The 22186-nt window shown below is 32.8% G+C and overlaps 3 protein-coding genes across 3 annotated transcripts; 1 reads left to right on the top strand and 2 right to left on the bottom strand.

The window, feature by feature from the left end:
- Positions 1–6265: 6265 nt before the first annotated feature.
- CPD (Cytochrome P450 superfamily protein) lies at positions 6266–10489 on the top strand. Its single transcript, XM_022048413.2, has 8 exons — positions 6266–7017; positions 7497–7646; positions 7787–8035; positions 9392–9478; positions 9563–9641; positions 9802–9908; positions 10004–10134; positions 10229–10489. The coding sequence occupies exons 1-8, from the start codon at positions 6496–6498 to the stop codon at positions 10323–10325; spliced, it is 1422 nt and encodes a 473-aa protein (XP_021904105.1). The 5' UTR covers positions 6266–6495; the 3' UTR covers positions 10326–10489.
- Positions 10490–11280: 791 nt separating this feature from the next.
- Positions 11281–17924, bottom strand: MOS7 (nuclear pore complex protein-like protein). Its single transcript, XM_022048411.2, has 9 exons — positions 17520–17924; positions 17014–17165; positions 16503–16625; positions 16053–16197; positions 15446–15507; positions 14783–14999; positions 13143–14060; positions 12379–12628; positions 11281–11977 (listed from the first exon to the last, which is right to left on the bottom strand). Exons 1-9 carry the CDS (start codon positions 17823–17825, stop codon positions 11715–11717), a joined length of 2436 nt encoding a protein of 811 aa, XP_021904103.1. The 5' UTR covers positions 17826–17924; the 3' UTR covers positions 11281–11714.
- Positions 17925–18163: 239 nt separating this feature from the next.
- On the bottom strand, positions 18164–21682 carry LOC110819284 (Alpha/beta hydrolase related protein). Its single transcript, XM_022048414.2, has 4 exons — positions 21092–21682; positions 20388–20665; positions 18678–18836; positions 18164–18532 (listed from the first exon to the last, which is right to left on the bottom strand). The coding sequence occupies exons 1-3, from the start codon at positions 21366–21368 to the stop codon at positions 18771–18773; spliced, it is 621 nt and encodes a 206-aa protein (XP_021904106.1). The 5' UTR covers positions 21369–21682; the 3' UTR covers positions 18164–18532; positions 18678–18770.
- Positions 21683–22186: the final 504 nt, after the last annotated feature.

The following is a 22186-nucleotide window of genomic DNA, read 5'->3' as shown; positions in this document are numbered from 1 at the left end:
CTCATACCTCGTCCGGTATGAATGCCAAAAATAACATTTCTCGATATCTCTATTTGGTATTTTAAATTATTGTATAAAGAATGTAAACCTTAACTCTATTATTTCGCTTCCGCATTCAATTTATAATTTATTTTATTTTAAGTTTTGGACCGTTACAACGAATAACTTAATTTTATATATTAAATAATAAAATTTTAGAATATAATAAAATAAGCATAAACAATAAGTATACATTTGATAATAACAGTTAGACAAAATTATACTCACCCCTTAATTATTCACTTCATTTTCGTTTTTGTATTCCAAATTTCTGTATATATGGAAGATAAAAAAATATTTAATAATTATAATTTTCATTTAAATGAGAAAAAAATAGATAAAAGAAGAAGAAGACAAAGATTAGAACTGCAATATTTTTAATTAAATGGAATTAAATAATTTTCGTCCCCTTTACAGAAGAATGTATTGAGGTGGTACGATTTGATGAGATCTCGTGGTCCATTTTTGTGATTTGAGAAATTTGCGGTATTAATATATACATATATACATACATATATTTATATATGCACTCACGAAAATTAATATTCACCATCTCATGCCATTATGTCCCTACTGATTTTAATACTGTGGTCCAATTTAATTGATGAATTTTCCAGTTTTCTTTTTTAAAGAATACAAATTATAACGTTATTGTAATTAATTAGGACTATAAATGAACTTTATTATAACATTATTAGCAGAATTTTACATTTATGTTTATTTCTTAATCTTCATCTGTTTATCTAAAGTAAATGTACATACATTACGATTATGAAATATATATATATATATATATATATATAAATATCAATTTGATATGTGCTTGTTGTTTTTTATTTTCTTAACTTGTGAAATTCGTCAATGTGTTAATTTGTGTATTGAAACCATGTAGAAACTTTTAACTTGTAAGAGTCTGACAATCATAAATCTTCTATTTGTCGATAATCTTTTTATACTTGGCAACACTATAGGATTAGAAATAAAGACTACCAAACACTACGTCTGTACATATTATCAATTATTCGGCGAAGAGTTGACCAAGTAAAAATTTATTATATACGTTAGTCAAAATTTGATTGTCCAACTAAAAAAGCCACTGAGAATTCAACTTGAATCGAGAAGAATGCAACTTAATGTTTTAAAATGTAAAATAAGTTGGCACATTCGCAGAATGCCACGTTATCTTATGTCGGATTACTATTTTTACAAATTCAATTACTTAATAACATGCCTATTTATTTTTTGACGATATAGTTTTTTTCTAGCTCTAGTTAGTTTTTCATTGATTGCCTCACTATGGGACTCTAGTACAACCTAAAACATGCATAGTTTCACACTTTTTAGTTGGAGTGAACTTAGCATTCAAAAGATGTATAAATAATTAAGTTTAAAACTAACACGTGAAATGAATATTATTTTAGTAACTAAGTCAACACGACAATTCTTAATTCACGCAAATATATTGTAAGTTCAAGTATTTCAATCTAAATATCTACATCCTACAATTTTTTACCCTCAAATTCCATAATTCGAAAGAGTTTTAGTAACGCACGTTAAACTTTTTCTTTCTATTAGTTATAGATCAAATAAGTATATAGATTGATCCATAGATCTTAGTTTTTATCTGAACTATATCACCGAAGCACACTGCTAAAAGTATAGTTTTCAAAAGTAAGCTCATTCATACACAAGTGGATGCAAAGCTAAACTCAATGACGACAAATTCCTATATGCAATATCCAAAGTAATTACAAACATACATATATATTCTTAAGACTATAGAAATAACCTTAATATTTTTAATATCGTGGTGTTTACCACTACATCTATATTCTTTCTTATAGGCATACACCACTAAATTTCTATTAGCAAATTAATTTCTTACAAATAAATAACTTAAGCTTTTGTTTTATTTATTTTATAATTTACTTATACCTATTCATAGTTTAAAAAAAAAAATAGTTTTACTTTTGTTAACAATTTTTTTAATTAAAAAAAATGTGTCGGCAGGCATGACAAGCTGTTTATATATGTAACATATATTTGTACGTGTATGGTACAAAATTGCTAATGTCCCACGTAGACACTAGAGCAATATTCTTCTTGTTCTTGAGAGTTAGGTAAAAAAAAAAAAAAATTAATCCTCTCCACTTTCATAAATATTTTCATGATCAATTTTATTGCACCAATTATTGGCAATACATACACACGTACGTATATGTATATATATATAACATATTGGTGGTTAGGGGCGAGGGTCCAGTAATATATTGAAGGGCAGGGTGTTATAAGATTTGGGACAAATTGATTTTGAAATTAGACCAAATGCATGTATCCAATTATTTATATTGTACAAAATTTTGGTTACTAGTGAAATGACCAATTTAATTTTCAATAATAATGTAGAATAAGTATGGGTAATGGAGGAAGACAAATCATTCACATGGTTGTTGACATCTTCATTTGGGTCATCATATATTTTTCAGATCTATATATATATATATATTTATACAGAGTAAAAATCACATCCATGAAAAATAATTTAAGAGAGAAGAAAAAGTTTAAACGTGTATATGTGTATGTATGTATGTATGTATATATATATATATATATATATTGTTGATCTCCTAGATTTGCTTGGAGATATGATTAACGTATTGATTATTATGTATAGAATATATGTAGATTTAGTTATGTCACATCGATGCGAGTTTCAATAAACCAAGGCCCCAATATGTATATTATGATTAGTTAGCATTTTGTTATATATATATAATATATAATATATGATTAGAAGGGATGTAATAACCTTGAAAATGGGGATTTGATTCTCATAAACATTCAAGAACAAGTTTAATAATCTCGCATGCATAACCTTAATTGATGATACGAAGTGGAATTCTGTCAAAATCATGGATTCTAATTTGTCTCAAAACAGCTAACCTACATAGCCAGGGAGACATCCTATAGTTACCATCTAATTAATAAATTAATTAATCAATTAGTTTGTTAATTAATTAATTAATTATGTGCTCCGATTAAAACCCTTTTCTGATTGGATGATGACAAGATTCTTGTATTAATAGAAACATTATTTCAATACGTGTGCTGTGATAAGAGAGACAATAGAATGTCTTGATGCATATATATATATGTATGTATGTCTTTTTAAGGATACGATATCTTCTTTAGAAAGAAAAAAAAATTATGTATTTTTAAATGAGGTGAAATTCAAGTGAATCACTTTTTCAAAATTCTTGAGTGATCCCATCAAATTTGTTAAAAAGTATTAATTATCACCAATAATTTGTGTTTAAATTTTGATAAATTAGTAATTTAAATATAAAAATAATATTATGATGATAATGTGAACTTTGTACGAGATTAAGACAATAAATCATTAAAAATGATTAATAAAATATGCAAAAACATTAATAAACGATGATTTTAAAATCTCACAAATAAATTAAGAATATATTTAGAGATTCGTCTTAAAATATTTTCTTTTTAATTTTAATATTTTACTATAATTTCATTATTTTTTATTCATATAATTTGTTAAACTTGAACATTTATAATATGTAAATTATACTATAAGATACATGTTAGCATAATATTACTATGTTAATACGATCTTTACATTAACTGTGATATGATGAAATCAATTTCAATCACAAAGTTAATTAGACAGCTAATAAAATTATAAACTATTATATGACTATGCACGGATAAACAAGTTGATGATTTTGAATTTTATCAAAATAATCATTGTGATTATGAAATAATCATCTTTACCTAAACAAATTTATTTATACGAAGTAAGTGGCTCTTAATATTGCATGATAATTGTTGCTCTCGGTATCTTGTAGACTAATGACATAGTTTAGTAATAGCTACTAAATGAATGGCCTTGTAACGACTTAGTAAGGGAATATTTTAGTTTTGTTAATGTGCACCATCTATCGCCGCAATGTCTCTACCTCGTATCACATGCCTTGTAAAATTTAATATAGCCTCACAAGAACATTAAAATATTGAAATTAAATAATTATATATCTTATTCCAAGTATATATTACGAATCACTATTGATTAACCTACAACTTACAATGTTTAGAGTCCAAAAAATTTAATGGATTTGAAAAGTGATTACTGATTATATTATCTATATCCAAAACGTTATAGATATTATAAATTCAATACAATAATTTGTAAATTTTGACACTGGCAGACGCAATTACATTGATGTTGTAGTTATATACTTTGTAAATTTACTAATTAAGCTAATTATTGATAGAATTAAAGATGAAAATTTAGGGTTCATATATCATGCTTATGCTATTAAAATTGGAAATAAAAATTATAGTGAAGAAAACAAATGATGGGATTCCTCTCTAATCAAAGGCTTCTTGTGCTAACATGTAAAAAAGGGAGGTGTTTACTTGTTAGGGGATCATTATTCTATGGGTTGTCTAGTGGGTGGAGAGCTTAATGTCCCTAATGGGGACCATGTGAGCCGAACATGGCATATATCATCATCAACATCTATATCACACCCACATACATATATATATATACATATAAAATAAAATAAAATAAAATGAATACCCCTAATTTTTTCATGTTATCCAAGCTTATATTTTGACACGTGGAAACTTAATTTTTCTTAACGTTTATAACTATTATATATATATATATATATGTATGTAATTAGTTTTACCCATCCTAATGGGTTTAAGACCTAAAAGTACCAATTATTTTCTATAATGATCATAATTTACAGTTAATATATATGTGATTTTTAATGGGCAATTCTCCATGTTACTTGTAATTATATTCTTAGCCTTTTCGTTTTGATTATCTTAAGATTTTACTTGTAATTATCTTTTAATATATAGGTTATATGTATAGTTTTGACTGTTTATATTTATTTTTAAAATCAATTATTTATTTAGATTTTATCTATTCACCCTAATTTCAAAAAGGGTTTGATGAAAATAATTAATTTATTTTTTGTTTAATTAAACAAAATAAAAAATCCAAATTACTTTTTTATTTGGATCATTTGTGAATTTTTTTAGCCCCTAGGAAATGATTTATTCTTTATTCAATGGAAGCTTAATAATTTATTCTCGAGATACTTTGTGACAAAGCTTAAAAAATTAAAAAGAAAGGTGTGTATGATGATTATATATATGAGAAAACTTAAAGAAAGGAAAAGGAAAAAAGAAAATCAAAAGCAAGTTTATACTATGATTATATTTATATATATATATATATATTTACACACACATATTAATATATGCTTTTCTTTGTATGTATCTTTACCTTTTAGTGGAAGGTTGCATGTACTTTTGATGGGGCTAGAGGGAAAAAAAAAAATTAAGTATAAAAATTAATTAATGTCCCATGTGGGATGGTCAATATATTCAAGCTAGTCAACATCAAAATTAATTTCACACATTTCTCAATGCTCCAATTTTAGAAATTGGACCCATTTTTCAATTTCTATTAATTACCCCAAATTAAATGATTAATTAAATACACCAACAAACTCTTTAATTCACTCCATTAATAATCTCTAAGCTGGCTTAGTCACAGTGTTAATGTACAATGACACTAAAAAAATGTATAGCTAGGAAATTGGTCCTACTTTACTATGAATAAATAACTATTTTATAAATTTGTTTATTTATTACAGAATGATTAATTCAATAAAATATTTAATAATTATCATTGCAAATACAAATCATTTAATACTAACATGGTTCGACATTCTTTTTGCATTTACAATGTAAAACACATCACTAAAATTATTTATTTTAACATCTCCTCTAACACTTATATATATATATTTAATTAATTTGAGGAAAAAAAATTAATTTCAATAGAAAAATAACAGATGATTATTATTTTTTAATTCACGAACATTTATATCACGTGGGATTAAAATAAATTAACAAATAATTTTGTTTTTTCCATGAAGAATTTTCAAAGACAGTACAAGAGTATATTTGAATATTTAAAAATTATTGATGAGGTAATAAAAAAATAATAATAAATGGATAAGTTAACAAATGAGTGGTAGGATTTCTGTCTAATAATTTATTTAAAGTTTTTTAAAAATTAGGAAAATAATCCACTAAATAAAAAGAAATTAAAATTAGGATTTTGTTTTTTTACTTTTTAAAAAACTGAGGATACTATAATAATCCAGCATTTATTTCCTCCTCCATCAGGCTAGATTACTTCAGATACCCGCCCGTGCGTCTGTTCCCCCCTCCATTTAACTCCTCCACTTCTCTCAAATCCTCCATTCACAGACCTATACATACACCTATGCACACAATACCCACATACGTATACACCATTATTTACACATATGTGTATATATACTCGCACAAACTAGTACTCAATCACTGACCCCATATCGATACTGATTAATATTCATCATTTTCATGGCGGCCTTCACCGTCTACCTCTATCTTCTCCTCGCTCTTTCCACCGTCATATTCTTCGTCCTCCGAAACATCTCCCGCCGTCGCCGGCATATTTTGCCGCCGGGGAGCCTGGGTCTTCCCTTCATCGGCGAGACGTTGCAGCTGATATCAGCGTACAAGACGGAGAACCCGGAGCCGTTTATCGACGAAAGAGTAAGGCGGTTCGGGCCGATCTTCACCACCCACGTATTCGGAGAGCCGACGGTTTTTTCTGCCGAGCCGGAAACGAACCGGTTCATTCTGCAGAACGAAGGGAAGCTTTTCGAGTGCAGCTACCCCGGTTCGATATCGAACCTGCTGGGCAAACACTCACTGCTGCTGATGAAAGGAAGCCTCCATAAACGAATGCATTCACTCACCATGAGTTTCGCCAACTCGTCCATTATTAAAGACCACCTGTTGCTCGACATCGACCGGCTCGTCCGGCTCAACTTGGACTCCTGGACCGGCCGGGTCCTCCTCATGGAGGAGGCCAAGAAGGTAATATATACACACACACACTCACACGTATAGAGAGAGAGAGAGAGAGAAAGAGAGAATCCACTGTTTGATAACATGGGAATATTTATTTAGACTTTTTTTTTTGTTGTTGTGGTAGATGATCGGTATATCTGTATCAAGTAGAATCACCTACTAGTATGATATAGGTTTATGATGAAAAAAAGATGAAAAACCAAAGTAGTTTTTCACTGAGTCAAATCGGTGGGATCGTTCGAGTTATAACAGACTCAGAGTTGTCGTCGTCGTCCTTTTTTTTTTTGTTTTAATGGTGGAGGGTTTGGCGAGTGAGTCAGATTACACAAGTGATAATATCTTTTTGAAAAAAAAGATCAGATGAAAACCCAGTTTTAATTTGGGTCATGATGATTGATGTTGGGTTTTTTAAGTTAAGAATTATATATGTATGTATGTATGTGGGGTGGTGTAATGATGAGGTGAGATATGGATGGACGGTGCAGATTACGTTCGAGTTAACAGTGAAGCAGCTGATGAGTTTTGATCCAGGGGAATGGAGTGAGAGCTTGAGGAAAGAGTACGTGCTTGTAATTGAAGGCTTCTTTACTCTTCCTTTCCCTCTCTTCTCCACCACTTACAGAAAAGCCATTAAAGTATGTTCTCTCTCTCTTTCTCTATATATATATATATATATATACACACACACACCTCTTTTATTTTTCTTTTTTTTTGAATTTTTTAAAGTTATAATTGGATATTTTAGTTATTATATATATATATATATGTTGTGAAGGCAAGGACGAAAGTGGCGGAGGCACTAAGCTTGATAGTGAGGGAGCGGAGGAAGGAAGTGGAAGAGGGTGGGAAGAAAAAAGATGACATGTTGGGAGCTCTTTTGGCCGGCGACGACAACTTTTCCGACGAACAAATCGTTGACTTTCTCGTCGCTCTTCTCGTCGCCGGTTATGAAACAACCTCCACTATCATGACTCTCGCCGTCAAGTTCTTGACTGAGACTCCTCTCGCTCTGGCTCAACTCAAGGTTCTGTATTATCATACATAAATCTACATGTATATTATATATATATATATATATTCACAATTTCCACTTTAATTATTACATTTTTGAAATATTTACGTAAATATGAATTTTTTAAAAAAACTAAAAGTAAAACCCATTTAATTAATTTTTGACAAGTTACGATTTAGTAATTAAATTTTGTTTCGCCGTCTTATAAAATTCTCATGTTAACATAAGTTTTTTTTTTTTTTTTTTTTTTATAAAGGTATTTTTTTTAGAAATATTATTTTAAATTTAGAATTAAAAATAAATTAGAAAATGGAGGTGGACCCAAACTCCCATAATGATATCATGTTGGGTTCTTTACAAACCTCATTTTCATTATCTGGATTCTCAACCATCCATCCACACATGTGATAATGACATGCATACATACATACATACATACATACATACATAAAATGAAAACATATAAACAACATCATCACATGCCCTTTTTCTTGTTTTTCTTTTTCATAATTTCTAAACACTTTCCTCTGCACAATTTCAGTAATTTTTTCGATCTAATTGTCTAATTTTTTTATTAAAAAAAAAAAAAAAGAATTTAAAGGCCACCCAATTGGTAAATTCTCTTTCAGTTTTACTTAATTGTAGTTTATGGATTTTTAATTTAGTAAATTTTAGGGTGTGTACAAGGGTGAGTTTTGAGTCAAAAAGTAGAAAAACAGTCTGTAAAAAAAAAAAAGAAATAAATTTATTATTTGAGAGAGGAGGAGTAAAAAAAGTCAAAGTTTGAAAAAACATTCGTCCAACCAGACGACAAGCATTTCATTATACCTTTCTCCAGTCTGCACAGTCCTTCTCTTCTCAATTTTATTTTTATTATTTATTCTTTTACAATTCAATTATTTTATTATTATTTTTTATTTTTAATTATCGCACGCCCTGTACTGACAAGGTGACAGAGTCGGATGACACTTAGCGTTTGACCAAATATTGAAATGACTGAAATACCCTCATCCGACAAGAAGGAATCAAAATGGGCATATTCGTCTTTTCGGTCAGCTTTTTTCCTACACGAGTCGTCCAAATAACACACCCATAACCCATTGGTTTCCTTTCAGACTCTGCTTTGGCAATCGTGTCTTGCTGATTTCGAGGGCCTCTCGAATTATATTATTTTCCTAATTTTTATGTTAGAAAGAAAAACGAGTCTGTCTTCCGAAATTTTTCATATTTTCAAAAAAAAAAAAAAAAAAAAAAAAAGTAATTAAAATCAGCGAGTTTATGTAATTATGTAAATGGTGGTTTGGTTTTTAATCTTAGGAGATTATTTAGGGTTTTTTCGTGCTCTCATAATGAAACACGTTGTGGCAGGAGGAACATGATGGGATAAGAGAAAGGAAGAGTAAGTCAGAGACTCTTGAATGGAGTGATTACAAGTCAATGCCATTCACTCAATGTGTAAGTATATATATATATATACATGCTTTAACGTTTTCTGATGAATATTTTGTTTTAAAAAAATTTTACTAATTAATTTCTCAGGTTGTTAATGAGACCTTGCGTGTGGCAAACATAATCAGTGGTATTTTCAGACGAGCAATGACAGACGTTCATATAAAAGGTATATAAGTTTTGTCTGCTCATTTTCTGTATAATAATTTTGTAAAAATTACATTTTCAATTCTTTTGTATGATGGATGAAAGTAGTGAAATTTCGTTTTTTGGGTATTCCATCAGTGTCAATAAATATTTACTTGTACAATAATATTGAATCCATTTAGGATACACAATTCCCAAAGGATGGAAAGTTTTTGCATCATTTAGAGCTGTACATTTAGACCACGATCACTTCAAGGATGCTCGCACTTTCAATCCATGGAGATGGCAGGTAAAACACTTTAAAACTTTCTCTTGATTTCAACAATCAGATTTTGTTCCTTCTCCTACAAATTATTTGATCATTACTGCAATAAAATCGAACAGAACAATTCCGGAACAACAAGTCCCGGGAATGTATTTACTCCATTTGGAGGCGGGCCACGGCTATGTCCCGGGTACGAGCTAGCTAGGGTAGAACTCTCGGTTTTCCTTCACCATCTTGTCACATGCTTCAGGTGAATTTTATAAAAGTATATACTTCTACTACGGGATCGTCTATAACTCCTTTAACCACTAGACTAAATGTTATTATGTTGTGAAATTTGACAGTTGGGTTCCGGCAGAAGAAGACAAGTTGGTTTTCTTCCCAACGACAAGAACCCAGAAACGGTATCCGATCATTGTTCGGCGGAGAGACGTGTGTTGAGGTATTAAGAAAATGTAAAGAGTAAGATCTAAGAAAAAGGAGAGAAATTCAAATAAGTTTTAATCAGCAGAAGCATGATGTAAATTAACCCTATTTCATATGTTTTGAGCAATACCGTATCAAATGATTAGGGCCGAAGTAGTGAGCCAATCAGTTTTCTTCAATCTCAAGTTCATGATGGTGCTTGTTCTTTTTCCTTTTCTTCTTTGATATGGGAAAGGTTTGGTAGAAGCTTCTGGTTCAATTTCATCCCAAGGCAAAATTCTTCCACACACATGTTTATATATGTATGAGCAAGGTAATCAACATTCCAGTTTTCTCCATCTTATGGAAGAACAAACTTATTTACTATCACCTAGTAATATCATTCTGACCCACCAGAAATATAGATTTGGTGAGAAAGGACTCACTATACTCTAAACTGCTAATCATAAAACAAAAATATTAATAAAAATAGCAGTAACTTGATCTTGTACAAATTGCTACGAACAATCCGGATAATCATTAATATCCACTGGTAGTATAAACTATTTTACAAGAAATGTAATATAACAATCCTATATACAAACTGGAGATTCAATACCTGAAATAATAAGATAGCATGGTACCTCAATTTAATTGGAGAGACCCCATAATTATTAAAATTTCATACCAAGACAGTCACAGGCAAAAACCAAGTGAACTTATGTGAATGCAGCTTTCCATCTGCATGTTAAACTTCCAACAATCCGAATAATCATTAAACTCAGGATTCTAAAAAGTGCATAACAGGTCCGCATACTAAACTGGGGAGTTCTTTAGTTTTCAGGACTTGAATCTTGAGGACAAGTCTGTAACAAAACCAAAATGTGGACTTTTTGGATTGCACGGGTCGCACATTAAGATCCAAAGACTTAAACCTTAGTTTCTGACTTCTTTCCAAACCGCCATCACATGGTCTTAGTCAGCTACCATATAAAACCTACAGGCTTCATCTATCATAAACAAAAGTGATATAAAAGCCATTTGCCTAGCAATAGAACAACAATCTCTCTGTGCCAATGTTAGGAGTCCTATACATACAAGGTAATTTTTCATATAGTCTTTATATCAGCAAGAATACATTTCCTATCACGTTCATCCAAACACTAGTACCTATTTGAGACATCAGTTGCCCGCAAACATAACAGCAGGTTATTGGCGCAAGGAATTTGAACCATATGCCACTGGATGCATCACTTTGTGCATCCTTGTCAACCATCTACAAATAAGGAAGGCCTTCTTGGACCATCACCAGCTAATCTAACGTGCAAAATCAGAAAAATAAGAGTAATCTAAGAATCTCTCAACTTGACTCTATTACTGAACCTCGGTCCGATGAGTCAAAGTTACAGAAGAAAACAAATCCATTCAGATTTTGCTGCTTTCACAGTTTTTCAGGACAGATTCCAGAAGCTTAACCTTCTTTGAATTCTCACTATTGACAATAGAAAGTTTAGCAAGTGATGACTTCAGCTGGGTGATTCGACTGTCTTGGATGTAACTCTGCTTTGGTATTTGCCTTTGCTGGTTCCCTACAGTGCCTTTTGGAGATTGAGTGTGTCTTCTCAGTCTCGCTCTTAAAGCTTCAATAGAATAACGCATTGCATCCAACTCAACTCCTGTAAATCGATCTGCAGGTCAACCAAATAAATCATTTCATAGTTTGAGTTACTATCTGTCAAAGCCAAAGATAACTACCACTTAATAGTAAATAAGAATAGTGCAAAACCTAAATTGTTCCGGAATCTGTAAGCTGGACCAAGATTACAGAGTAAAGAAAGTGGCAAAATGGTTCAGAATTTTAGCACAATCTCATGAATATTCATTATTCAATATTTAACTAGAGGCAGCTAGAATAAGGGAGAAAGGATAATGCACTAGGAATGTTTTGAAATTTCTCATACCAAAGGATAATGCTAAATCATGAAGTCAAGCTACATACAGAGCAGTGCATGCTTAAAAAGTTGCATAATCAGAAAAATATCCAAATAAAAAAATATTCACAATGAATTAATGGGAAAAAGTTGATTACCAAGCCCAGACTTCAATTCTTTCTCTGCTTTAGACAATGGTTTCTTATGTGCCCCAGGTAAGCTCCTAAGATGTTGCAAGCGCTGTTCCAAAACATTGTGTTGCTGGAATGCGTGGTCAATTCTCTCCTTTATTAGTGATTGCTTTTCCTCCACTTTCAACATCTTCTGTTGTGCCTCAGCCAAACGGGCATGTTGGTCATCAATGACTCTCTTTATATGAGGGCCATGATGTTTGAGCTCAAAATACACCTACAAAAGAAGGAACCTCATACAACCATTGCTCAATTTTTTTTTTTTAAAATAAATCATTGCTCAATTAAAGAGTGAAAATTGCTCAATTAAAGAGCTCAGCACCAGTAAAATGATTACAGGACATAATCTTACTTAAATGAGACTATTGGCAAACATTTGGAAAATATGAACAGCAAGGTTGTCATACAAATAGTTAAGAAATCACAAGCCATGTGTCCATGACATAGATCAGTACTTATCTCAACTAACGAGAACATTACTTTTTGCTCTGACTTAGATGGGCTCTTAAAATTCCCCGACAGTCCACATGTTTTGGCTTCAAATAATCCTTTGTTTATTGTCACATCACGCAACGCATAGACTTAAAACCAATTGAGATTCAGGCAGTTCCACAAACACCAATCAGAAACATAGTCCCCTTACTGGACAAGAGATACAACTGAAAAAAGACAAATAGTGGTGCAAACAAACCCACAGAAAGTAAATCATAACTGTATGCACCTATTCTCACCTTATGTGCATATTCAACATAATTTTCATGGAAAAGCTTGAAGTACTGATGAAGAGTTGATCGACCTTCAATAGAATCAGCAGAAACGGAACGTAGATTTGGTGAAGCCTGAGGAACAAGGACCACCTTTGGACCACTAAGGAGTTCTTTGCTTATGATATCTGGGGTATCAATCTCTTTCTGCTCCTCCCTGTTAGCTTTCTTCTCTGAATCGACATGAACAGAAACCAATAGATCCCACATTTTCATCTCTAACACAATGAATTCTCTGGTACAGGTGACTCCCACAATCCATGAGAAACCAAATGAGTCGGACAAGGAAATGAAGCCGACTAGAGGTGATGAGGAGGCTTCTCCTTGGCATGTACTTACAACAGGATGCACAGTGGGAACTTTGATACTCTCATCCTTTCCACTGGTCTGGCTTGAAAAAGGGAGAAAATGCAATACTATGGAATCAATTCCACCATCATGAAGGAAATAAATTCTTTCTGGCATCAGCGAATCAACAAACATTGTAATTGTGGAACCACCTTCAGTTTGTTTAGGAAAGGCTAAATCCACTATAGCCAGTCTCAACAATGGTGGTGGATGCCCCAACCAGACTGTATGGTCAAGTGGTTGATCAAGTTTCACAACAGAAAGTTCACCCGAAATTGATTCACAAATCATGGCAAGACCAAGAATATGGCCATGCGCATCCACACGAAGACGAGGTGGACTTCCGAATATCCATACTGGCTGGATTTCATCAGCTAGGGCATCTATTTGCAATTGCCCACCACTCCAGGCAGTCACCAAAATTGAATCCTTGCTGACCAAATTATAAAGAAGACTGACTGCATGACCTTCACACTCTGCTCCCTGAACTGCTAAAGCCTCATCCTCTTTGCTAATACATACTTTACGTAGAGGACCCTAGAGAGGCAGTGCAACAAAGATGTGAATTAGTTTCTTCATGCTTTGAAGGACCAGTCCACAACACCAGATTGCCAAAATAAAGCACTAGAAAAAATTCAAATCCAGAATTAAAAGTAGCAATAAGTTGGAGAAATAATTTCAATTTACAAACACAAGAGTGGTTATTGTTTTACCTAATAAAACCTACTTACAGAAAACTTGGTGCAAATGAAGTAACAAGGAAACAACCTACATTCTTTTTCTGAACCTTAAAACTGTAAAGGGATTCTTGATAAGATCGCATTGTCCTCAATCACGATAAAACAGTTTGGTTGCATCTATGTGCACTAGCATTTAAGAAATTTAATCACATCAAGCTAACCGAACTGTCAGGTCCTTTCAGACACTATTTCTGAAAGAATACAACTAGAAATAGTTAAAAATCTCATGCAGTAGCACCTCACCATATGAAGTTCGACCATTCTGATCACATTCACAACAATTTACGAGTTTCTAGAAGTTTCAGGAAACATTTAGCAAGCTGACAACAAACTTATCGTTTTCTTTTGGTGAACATGTTTATAGATAATTTACCTGACAAGAGGCATATCCAACATATATCCTTCACTCCTATCTATAATCTCTTCAATTTGACACAGGTATTTCAAATATAGTACAGCATGAATGCAATATAGACAATTGTAACAAGTGTATGGTTAAGTAAAAGTATAGATAAACACCTGCAGAGCCAGTGATGCATCAAATAAGGTATGAGGATGAGCTTTTAGCATAGGTAGATTCCCATCATCCATTTCTCGTTGAGCTAACTCCGGAAATGTCGCTTCCAACCAAGAGATTGCAATATTAGAATTACGAACAGCTGTTGAATTGGCTGATTTCACCCCGAACACTTGAGCATCATTATAAATCTCCAGAATTGATTCCCATTTGTAAGCACTGTTACAGAACATTTTTTTAATCTAATACGGAATCATACTAACAATTGCCAGCATCCAAAAAAGCAAACTGATAACTAATATGTCTCTTTAGTTATCAATCAATTATAGCCGTTAATGTCATATTTAAATGACTGGGAACAGAGACAGCAAGAAGCATAAGGTGGCAGCCTCTTGAATTTGTGTATGGCACTAAGATATACAGGATGGCCACTAATGTAACAATCTTTTTTTTTTTTTTTTGAGGAACTACAATCTAACAATTAACTGAATCCCAAATGGATCAAAAGAATGACGTAAAAATCTTTAAGATCCACTTTACAGCATTATTACGAATCAGCAAATCTAATCATCCTCATGGTCCCAATTTCAATCATCTGACTTTCTATAAGTTAAAGCATAATATCCCAAAAAAGAAAGAAGCCAAAAGAATTATGAAGAGAATACCTTCCAAATGGAACCACTGGGCAAATTATGTAAATTGAACCGTCACTGAATAATATAAAGACCTGCAAACAGCATAAAGCTGGATACTCAAGAAATGACAAGGTTGCTAAAAGACTGGACAAAATCCTAATGCCCAAAGATAATGAATTTAGAATCACAATAAAGAAGAGAACTACCAAAGTAATACCACAATAATGAATAACCCCATCAATGTAAAAGCAAAAGAGCACTAAAATACTTAAATTGGCAATCCAACAGGAAATTAAAGTTGGACTACCGACTCTAACGATCTATACGTTCCATGGAGAACAATAGCACCAAATGATAATAAAGTAATTTTAAGTTCTGAAACTACCAATTGCAATTAAGAACAAGGAAGTTTTGGAGCTTTAGGCATTGGTAAAATATATTTTGCAAGAATACAGAACCATAATTCTCATAAATGCACAGACCAGAACAGCAATGAGACTGCAGATGAAGAAATATAAAGCTGTAGATGTTCCAAATTTGATAAAGATTTCATCAAGTATCTAATTAGCATCCTTGTCTTTATAATGGAAAAGGCAGCCTACAGAAAGGTAATAAACCCGAAATAAACTGGACTTACACTGAACCTGTCCCACAAGTGGTATCCCCCAAAACAAAAATCAACAGGGCAGATTGATGCAGCACTTCTAGATCTTCCCGGTTCAAGAGGCTGAAGAAAATATTCTTGCTCTGGTTGCACAAGATCTGAAGATAGATCAAAAAGTCTACCAAAAGGATAGACATAACAAGTTAATACAGAATATGCATCGAGAAGCAAAAGAGAACATATATTTATACAACAGGAGTACCTCTATCAAATCCAGTTATAACAATGAAGATCGTGATGCTTCAGATGAAGCTGGTGACAGCAAATACTTTTTAAAATAAATCTTATATATTTTCTCAAAAGGTTCTGATCTTAACCTTCCAGTGCTTACTTTGACAAACTTTTTTTTCCTTTCCATATAAATTGCTAACCAGCTCCCATAACCTACCTAATTGAAACAGTTCCATAAAAAAATGCCCCTACCTGAAAACAGAATCAGAAGAAATAATTCCTAGATGGGTATTGCTGTAAGGATGCCATGAAACTTGTAGCATGCGTATCATATTGCTGCTGTCGAAATAGAATTGTGCACCAACTTTAACAGTCCTGTAAACAAATAAATGTTGGAATAGTAAATTTTAAATGCAAAATGCATATCCACTGTAAAATAATTTCCAAGAAAGCAGGAATGCCACAAATGCTGCTATGTTAGCATATATCGTTAACCGATCAACATACCATTTCTGCAGGTAAATATTTAATCAACTAAGAAAAACAGGATCAATCATTCTCAAACGGGATCAATCTTCTTAAACTTTTGGACAAAAACTTCATAAGAGACCGATGAAATTAGCTACAAGAAACTCTATTTTCAAGCCGAACTTGGCAGCAGCAAGACTATTATTTCAAAGAAAAATGAGCTCCACACCCTAAGCAATCAACCTCAAGACAAACTAAGACGACCAGATAAAATTTTTGCCATATCCATCACTACCTGCAAATAATGTTGTTGTCCTTCCTGGAAGTGCGTCCATAGAGATACATGACAGATAAACCACTTGAACCAGCAAGGAGTAAGGCGGATCCATCTCTATTAATGGAGATTTTCTCCACCGCGAAATCCAGCTCCACATCTGCTTGCATTACCTATAAATTAATTTCCATCGCAATTATTCCTTTCAAGCTCTATAAACATAAAGCAAACAGTGTACTATATAAGCATGGTAGTGCATATATAGGTGCATATACACAACTCTGCATACATATACGATGACAATATAGGCATGGCATAAAGCATATCTATACATATGTGTGCGTTTGTAGTATATGTGGGTGTGTTTTATTGTTAAAGAGTATTGAGAGCTGAACATATATCTCCTGCAAATCAACAAACTTGTACTGAATATTTTAGTATCTTTTCCTATTTCCATTTCCTTCCCTTTTCCTACACTTTCTCGGAACCAAAGAGAAGACATTGAGAGAGAGAGAGAAAGAGAGGACCTTAGAAGGGAAGGCGGCGAGGACCGAAGTAGGCTCGGGTTCACCTAATCGAAGAGATATGCGGTGGAGGCACTTCCTAGCAGAGTCCCAGAAGTAGAGTCTAGACGCTCCGTCCCACGCAATTAGGTTCCTGGGGAAGCGCGAGAGGATGCCATTTTTGTTGGCGGCCACAGGAGGAAAGGAAGATGAGGCATCGGGGCAGAAGACTGGGTGGTCCTTGAGCGCGACCCACTGGACTTCCTCTTTCGGCGTCAGGGATCGGCTCTCCTCCGACTTCGACACCGGTAACTCGAAATTAAGTCTCATTCTTTTTCAATTTCACTCCCTTCTCTCTCACTGCAGTCTGAAAGAGAGAGCGGGACGAGATGGTCTTGTTCGAAGAACAAAATGCGAGGCGAAAGGGAAGACGAGTCAAACGACGTCGCTTTTAGAGATCGTAAATGGGTGAGGAACGACGACGTTTTTCTTGAGAGGCTCGGCTTTGTCCCAGTAGATTCCATACAAAAATATGGCTGAGCCCAATCCGGCCCAGCATGAGTCTGATTCATGTTGAAATTTTCACAAAATAAAATATTCCTAAAAATATTTAAATTTTCAAATCAATCCAGCAGTAAGCTTAGATTCGTACTTGGATTCTTTTAAGATGAGAGGGCAAAGAAGTTTTACTAAAAAATTTCCACTATAAATTTAGAATTACAATAAGATTAAAACACTTGGCAACGTGCCTTCTAATTTCTTGAACATGATGATTTCTTGCACTTCCTTGATATACAAACAAACTATACAGATGGAACCATGAACAAATGATTTATTGAAGAATCAAGAAATCATATTCATTATCCTCTATAATCATTTATACATCTGATTGTAATAATACAGGATCTGACACTTTCTGTACAATTAATCCGTATCTGTATTGGTGTATAATAGTATCTTAAAGGTTATTTTTCTTACTAATCTCTACCCATATATCCTATCTCCAGGTAATTCATTTTCCTCCTTGTGGAATGGATCTGCAACAGAAGCAAGAGAGAGTTTGATTTAGTGCATATTTACAACATAAACATATACATATATATATATATATATACAAGTGTATGTATGTGTCTGTGCTGCAATTTATGCAGAGAGGTAAAGATTGATTTGAGTTGACTTTACCTGAAACCTGAAACTCGGGGATGTGATGGGCCAATAAAACAAGTTGTAAGAAAAGTCATGTTAGCATTTGATTTGATTAGTTTTGATGCATGTTCACTTCACTCTTTCTTCGTGGAGAATCTTATGATACCTAGGAAACCCATTCTTGCAAGCTGAAATCTGCACATGGCACCCAAAATATAATATAAATATAATGTATGTGTATATATATTTATGTATATATCTTTCTTATAAAGAATAATAATCACATAAAATTAAGAAATCTTTCTTCGTCCTATTACATTTGTGTCATGTGTGTTTCTTCTTTGCCCTTAATTAAGGGTCCTAATTAACTTTTAGAAATGGATTAAGCTTCTTAGTTGTTAAAATAAACACAATGCATATCTTATTCTTAAGCATGTAAGATATCTAAGAGCGAACTTCACTTGACTTTAATATCAAGTTTCCTCATCTTGTAAAAGTTCAATACTTGATTTCAAGACAAACCCATGAAAGTTTGGTTAAAAGCAAGTCGGTGTAATTTATATATAAATACGGGATCACTTGAGATTATCGTACTATAATTACTTATATTAGGTTCACCTAATAGATACTGAGATATGAGTATAACATTTAGAGAAATACCAATTATAGGTAGCCACCTAAGAGCATATGTGGGAATTGAATTGGCATTTTGCGATTTTGATTACAAATTTCATTCTCTAGAACCTTGGAGAAGAATAAAAGATGGGTTGGCAGTTGGCCCATGAAAGCTCCATTGATGGCGTATATATGTGAACAAATAGGGACTGCCTTACTTATCTATATGACACGGTTTCTACTCGGAAAATAGGATGCTTTGAGAATAAATAAACTAAAATTACGAACATGAGACAGATGTAAAAAGTTGTATTTATTCTGATGTGACAAAGTGTGGGGGAAACAGTACCAAAATGAAATGGGAACATGCCAAATAGTCAAAAGTATAAAATAGTCTCCTATTCACCAAGAGCAGTTCCCCATAATAGATTCTCTGATAAAGGACCAGTTTTTATTTGTTAATTTTATTGTTTTGACTTAAGAACAGAAGAATCAAGTGAGAAGAAAACAAGGAAATAAGGAAAGTGAATAAGAATGAATGTAAAGATCACATGGGTATATCTGATTCTCTTTTATATTGTTTATATTGGGAAGTGGTGAGTTTTGATGAAAAATTATATTAAATTGATAACTGAGTATCACTGACTACAAATACAAAATCTGGGTTGGAGCCTTCAAAATAGACTGGGAAGATTTTGAGCTCTTACAGATATGGATCAGGTCTGAGGTCACTATCAAAAATTCATAAAAATTGTGAGGTAAAATAATCTTAAAATCAAAGCAAAACTAAGAAAATTCTTTAGGTTATTAGTCAATAATTAACAGAGTAGCTGTTTTGACCTTCTAGAGAACTAAAAAGGGGGGGGGGCGGGGAAAAAAAAAAACTCAAACCATCGAATAGTTAGGTGCTGATGCTGGACTCAGGAAGTTTCCTAGCCCTGTAACTGTTAAGACTTGATCTTCTTCCCAGGGAATAGTTATGTAATGGTAGTACAGACTCTACCTAGTCATTAACACTACGTACTAATCAAGAATTTAAGTTGATGACTAATTATTAATTAAATTATTTAATTACTATGAGAGAGAGAGAGAGAGAGAGAGAGAGAGAAGGGGAAGGAGGGAAGGACTTACAGCTTCAATGTCAATCTTGTAAACAAGGAGCTTCCTTCTCTCTCTGCAACTTGTCTTATATGCCACAAATATATGCCCAATAGCCAAAGCCAAGGAGCAAATAAACAAAGCTATCTCCATGACTCTATTGTACCCTTCTCGTTGCAGGCTTGAAGAAGCACCAAACACAAACGATGCTTTTAATGAAACAAAAATCAGAGATGAGACAGAGCAAATCATTGTAATTCCCAAATAAGGCCCTCTGGATAGTCTCGGTCCATCACATAAGCTGTAAACACCTGCAACAACCCACATCATCATCATCATCAAAATCATCAAAAAAATCCCAAAAATGGCATAGAACTAAGTAACATGTATATGCTTGAAAATACCTTGTGGTATGATTTAATATAAAAAGGGTATTAAAAACAATAAGAAACCAGAACCCAATCATGAAAAAACAACAAGAAAAGCAATATAAAGGATGTTTAGTCATCCGTATCAGAAGATGATCACTGGGTGTTTTTCCTTCGTTTGGTACTCCAGAAAACAGATTATGATTCTGCAAAATTCCAAAGTAGGAATGTCTTGTGTTCTCTTTATTGGGAAAGTATTGAAAGATTTAACATAACTCACAATCCAATCATGAAAAAAAACCAGACCAAAAAAGTCATTTCTTTCAAACCTTGAACATTAAGAGTGTCAACTCAGTTGGGTTTACTCACAGATTATAACAGCGGATCGTATAATAGATATGAGAGGAATATCGATGAGAGAATATCGAAAATCATAATCACTAAGATGAGCCGACACGGTAGCCATGGACAAAGACGACGGCCACAACGAAGCAGATAGCAAAGCCGACGGAAGAAGCGTATCGGCGATAACAAGCAACACGGGAGCAGACAACACCAGCAAAGAAACCAACATGGTGATCAAGAAAAACACAGTCTTAACACCTCTCAACACCTTCCTCGACTTCTCTTCCTTCGAAAACCCCATTTCTCGCCCCCAACTTTTTGTTCTCCGAGGAATTTCCACAAACACCTTACGACCCGAAATGGAAAACGAGGACAACCCGAGCTGAGAGGCCAAAAGCGTATGACTTTAAAGAAGAGGAGAGAGAGAGAGAAAAGTTAAAAAAACTTACAGTGGGGATTTGAAATTAAGGAAATGAAGAGAAAAAAAAAATGGTGGGGAAGGGGAAGATGCAATGGCTTGACTGGACTTTTTGCTTGGAGATCAGAGAAGGCGATGACTTATGGAGTACACGGGGAAGTTACCGGGTCAATTTAAGAAAGCGCTTCTCTCTCTCTTTCTATCTCTAGCTCTTTCTCCATTTTAACATAATAACGGTTATACCTAAAAGGTGTTTTTACAAGAACAACTAACGACATTTTTTTAAGTATGATTAAATTTTTAATTAGGAAAGTAAAAGTACTGATCTAGTGAATTAATTAATATATAGTGGATTTATATATATATATATATATTTTTATTATATTTCGAATAGGATAAGAAAATTATTTTTTTAAAAAAAATATTGTATGTGTATCCAAATTTAGGTTTTGTTACTATATATGTAATTGTTGGAGGTGCTAATAAATTGTATATGGTTTATATATTTATAAGTTATTATAATTTGATTATACTATATGTATTATTATTTGTTATTATTTTCTATAATTATAAAAAGTAGAGTGCATGGTGCATGCTGAAAATTAATATCAATAAATAATAACCAAATTATGATGATAAATAATATTTGAATTGTAATAAAATGCAATAAACTAATAACAAATATTTCAAATATGATATTT

Source organism: Carica papaya, chromosome 2 (assembly GCF_054855325.1).
Source record: "Carica papaya isolate Zhongbai chromosome 2, ASM5485532v1, whole genome shotgun sequence".
Lineage (NCBI taxonomy): Eukaryota > Viridiplantae > Streptophyta > Magnoliopsida > Brassicales > Caricaceae > Carica > Carica papaya.
Note: the sequence above shows the minus strand (reverse complement) of the source record. Positions and strands in the feature narration are given on the sequence as shown.

Bases quoted from the DNA above. Each gene is read 5' to 3' on its own strand.
- CPD (XM_022048413.2), top strand. From the start codon at position 6,496: ATGGCGGCCTTCACCGTCTACCTCTATCTTCTCCTCGCTCTTTCCACC. The intron at 8,036-9,391 runs GTTCTGTATTAT...ACGTTGTGGCAG, and splicing joins TCGCTCTGGCTCAACTCAAG to GAGGAACATGATGGGATAAG. The intron at 10,135-10,228 runs GTGAATTTTATA...GAAATTTGACAG, and splicing joins CATCTTGTCACATGCTTCAG to TTGGGTTCCGGCAGAAGAAG.
- MOS7 (XM_022048411.2), bottom strand. From the start codon at position 17,825: ATGAGACTTAATTTCGAGTTACCGGTGTCGAAGTCGGAGGAGAGCCGA. The intron at 15,508-16,052 runs GTAAGTCCAGTT...TGCTGTTTGCAG, and splicing joins ACTTGTGGGACAGGTTCAGT to GTCTTTATATTATTCAGTGA. The intron at 11,978-12,378 runs GTAATCAACTTT...GTTGACCTGCAG, and splicing joins AGAATTGAAGTCTGGGCTTG to ATCGATTTACAGGAGTTGAG.
- LOC110819284 (XM_022048414.2), bottom strand. From the start codon at position 21,368: ATGGGGTTTTCGAAGGAAGAGAAGTCGAGGAAGGTGTTGAGAGGTGTT. The intron at 20,666-21,091 runs GTGAGTAAACCC...GGGTTGTTGCAG, and splicing joins ACGATCCGCTGTTATAATCT to GTGTTTACAGCTTATGTGAT. The intron at 18,837-20,387 runs GTAAGTCCTTCC...TGCCATGTGCAG, and splicing joins ACAAGATTGACATTGAAGCT to ATTTCAGCTTGCAAGAATGG.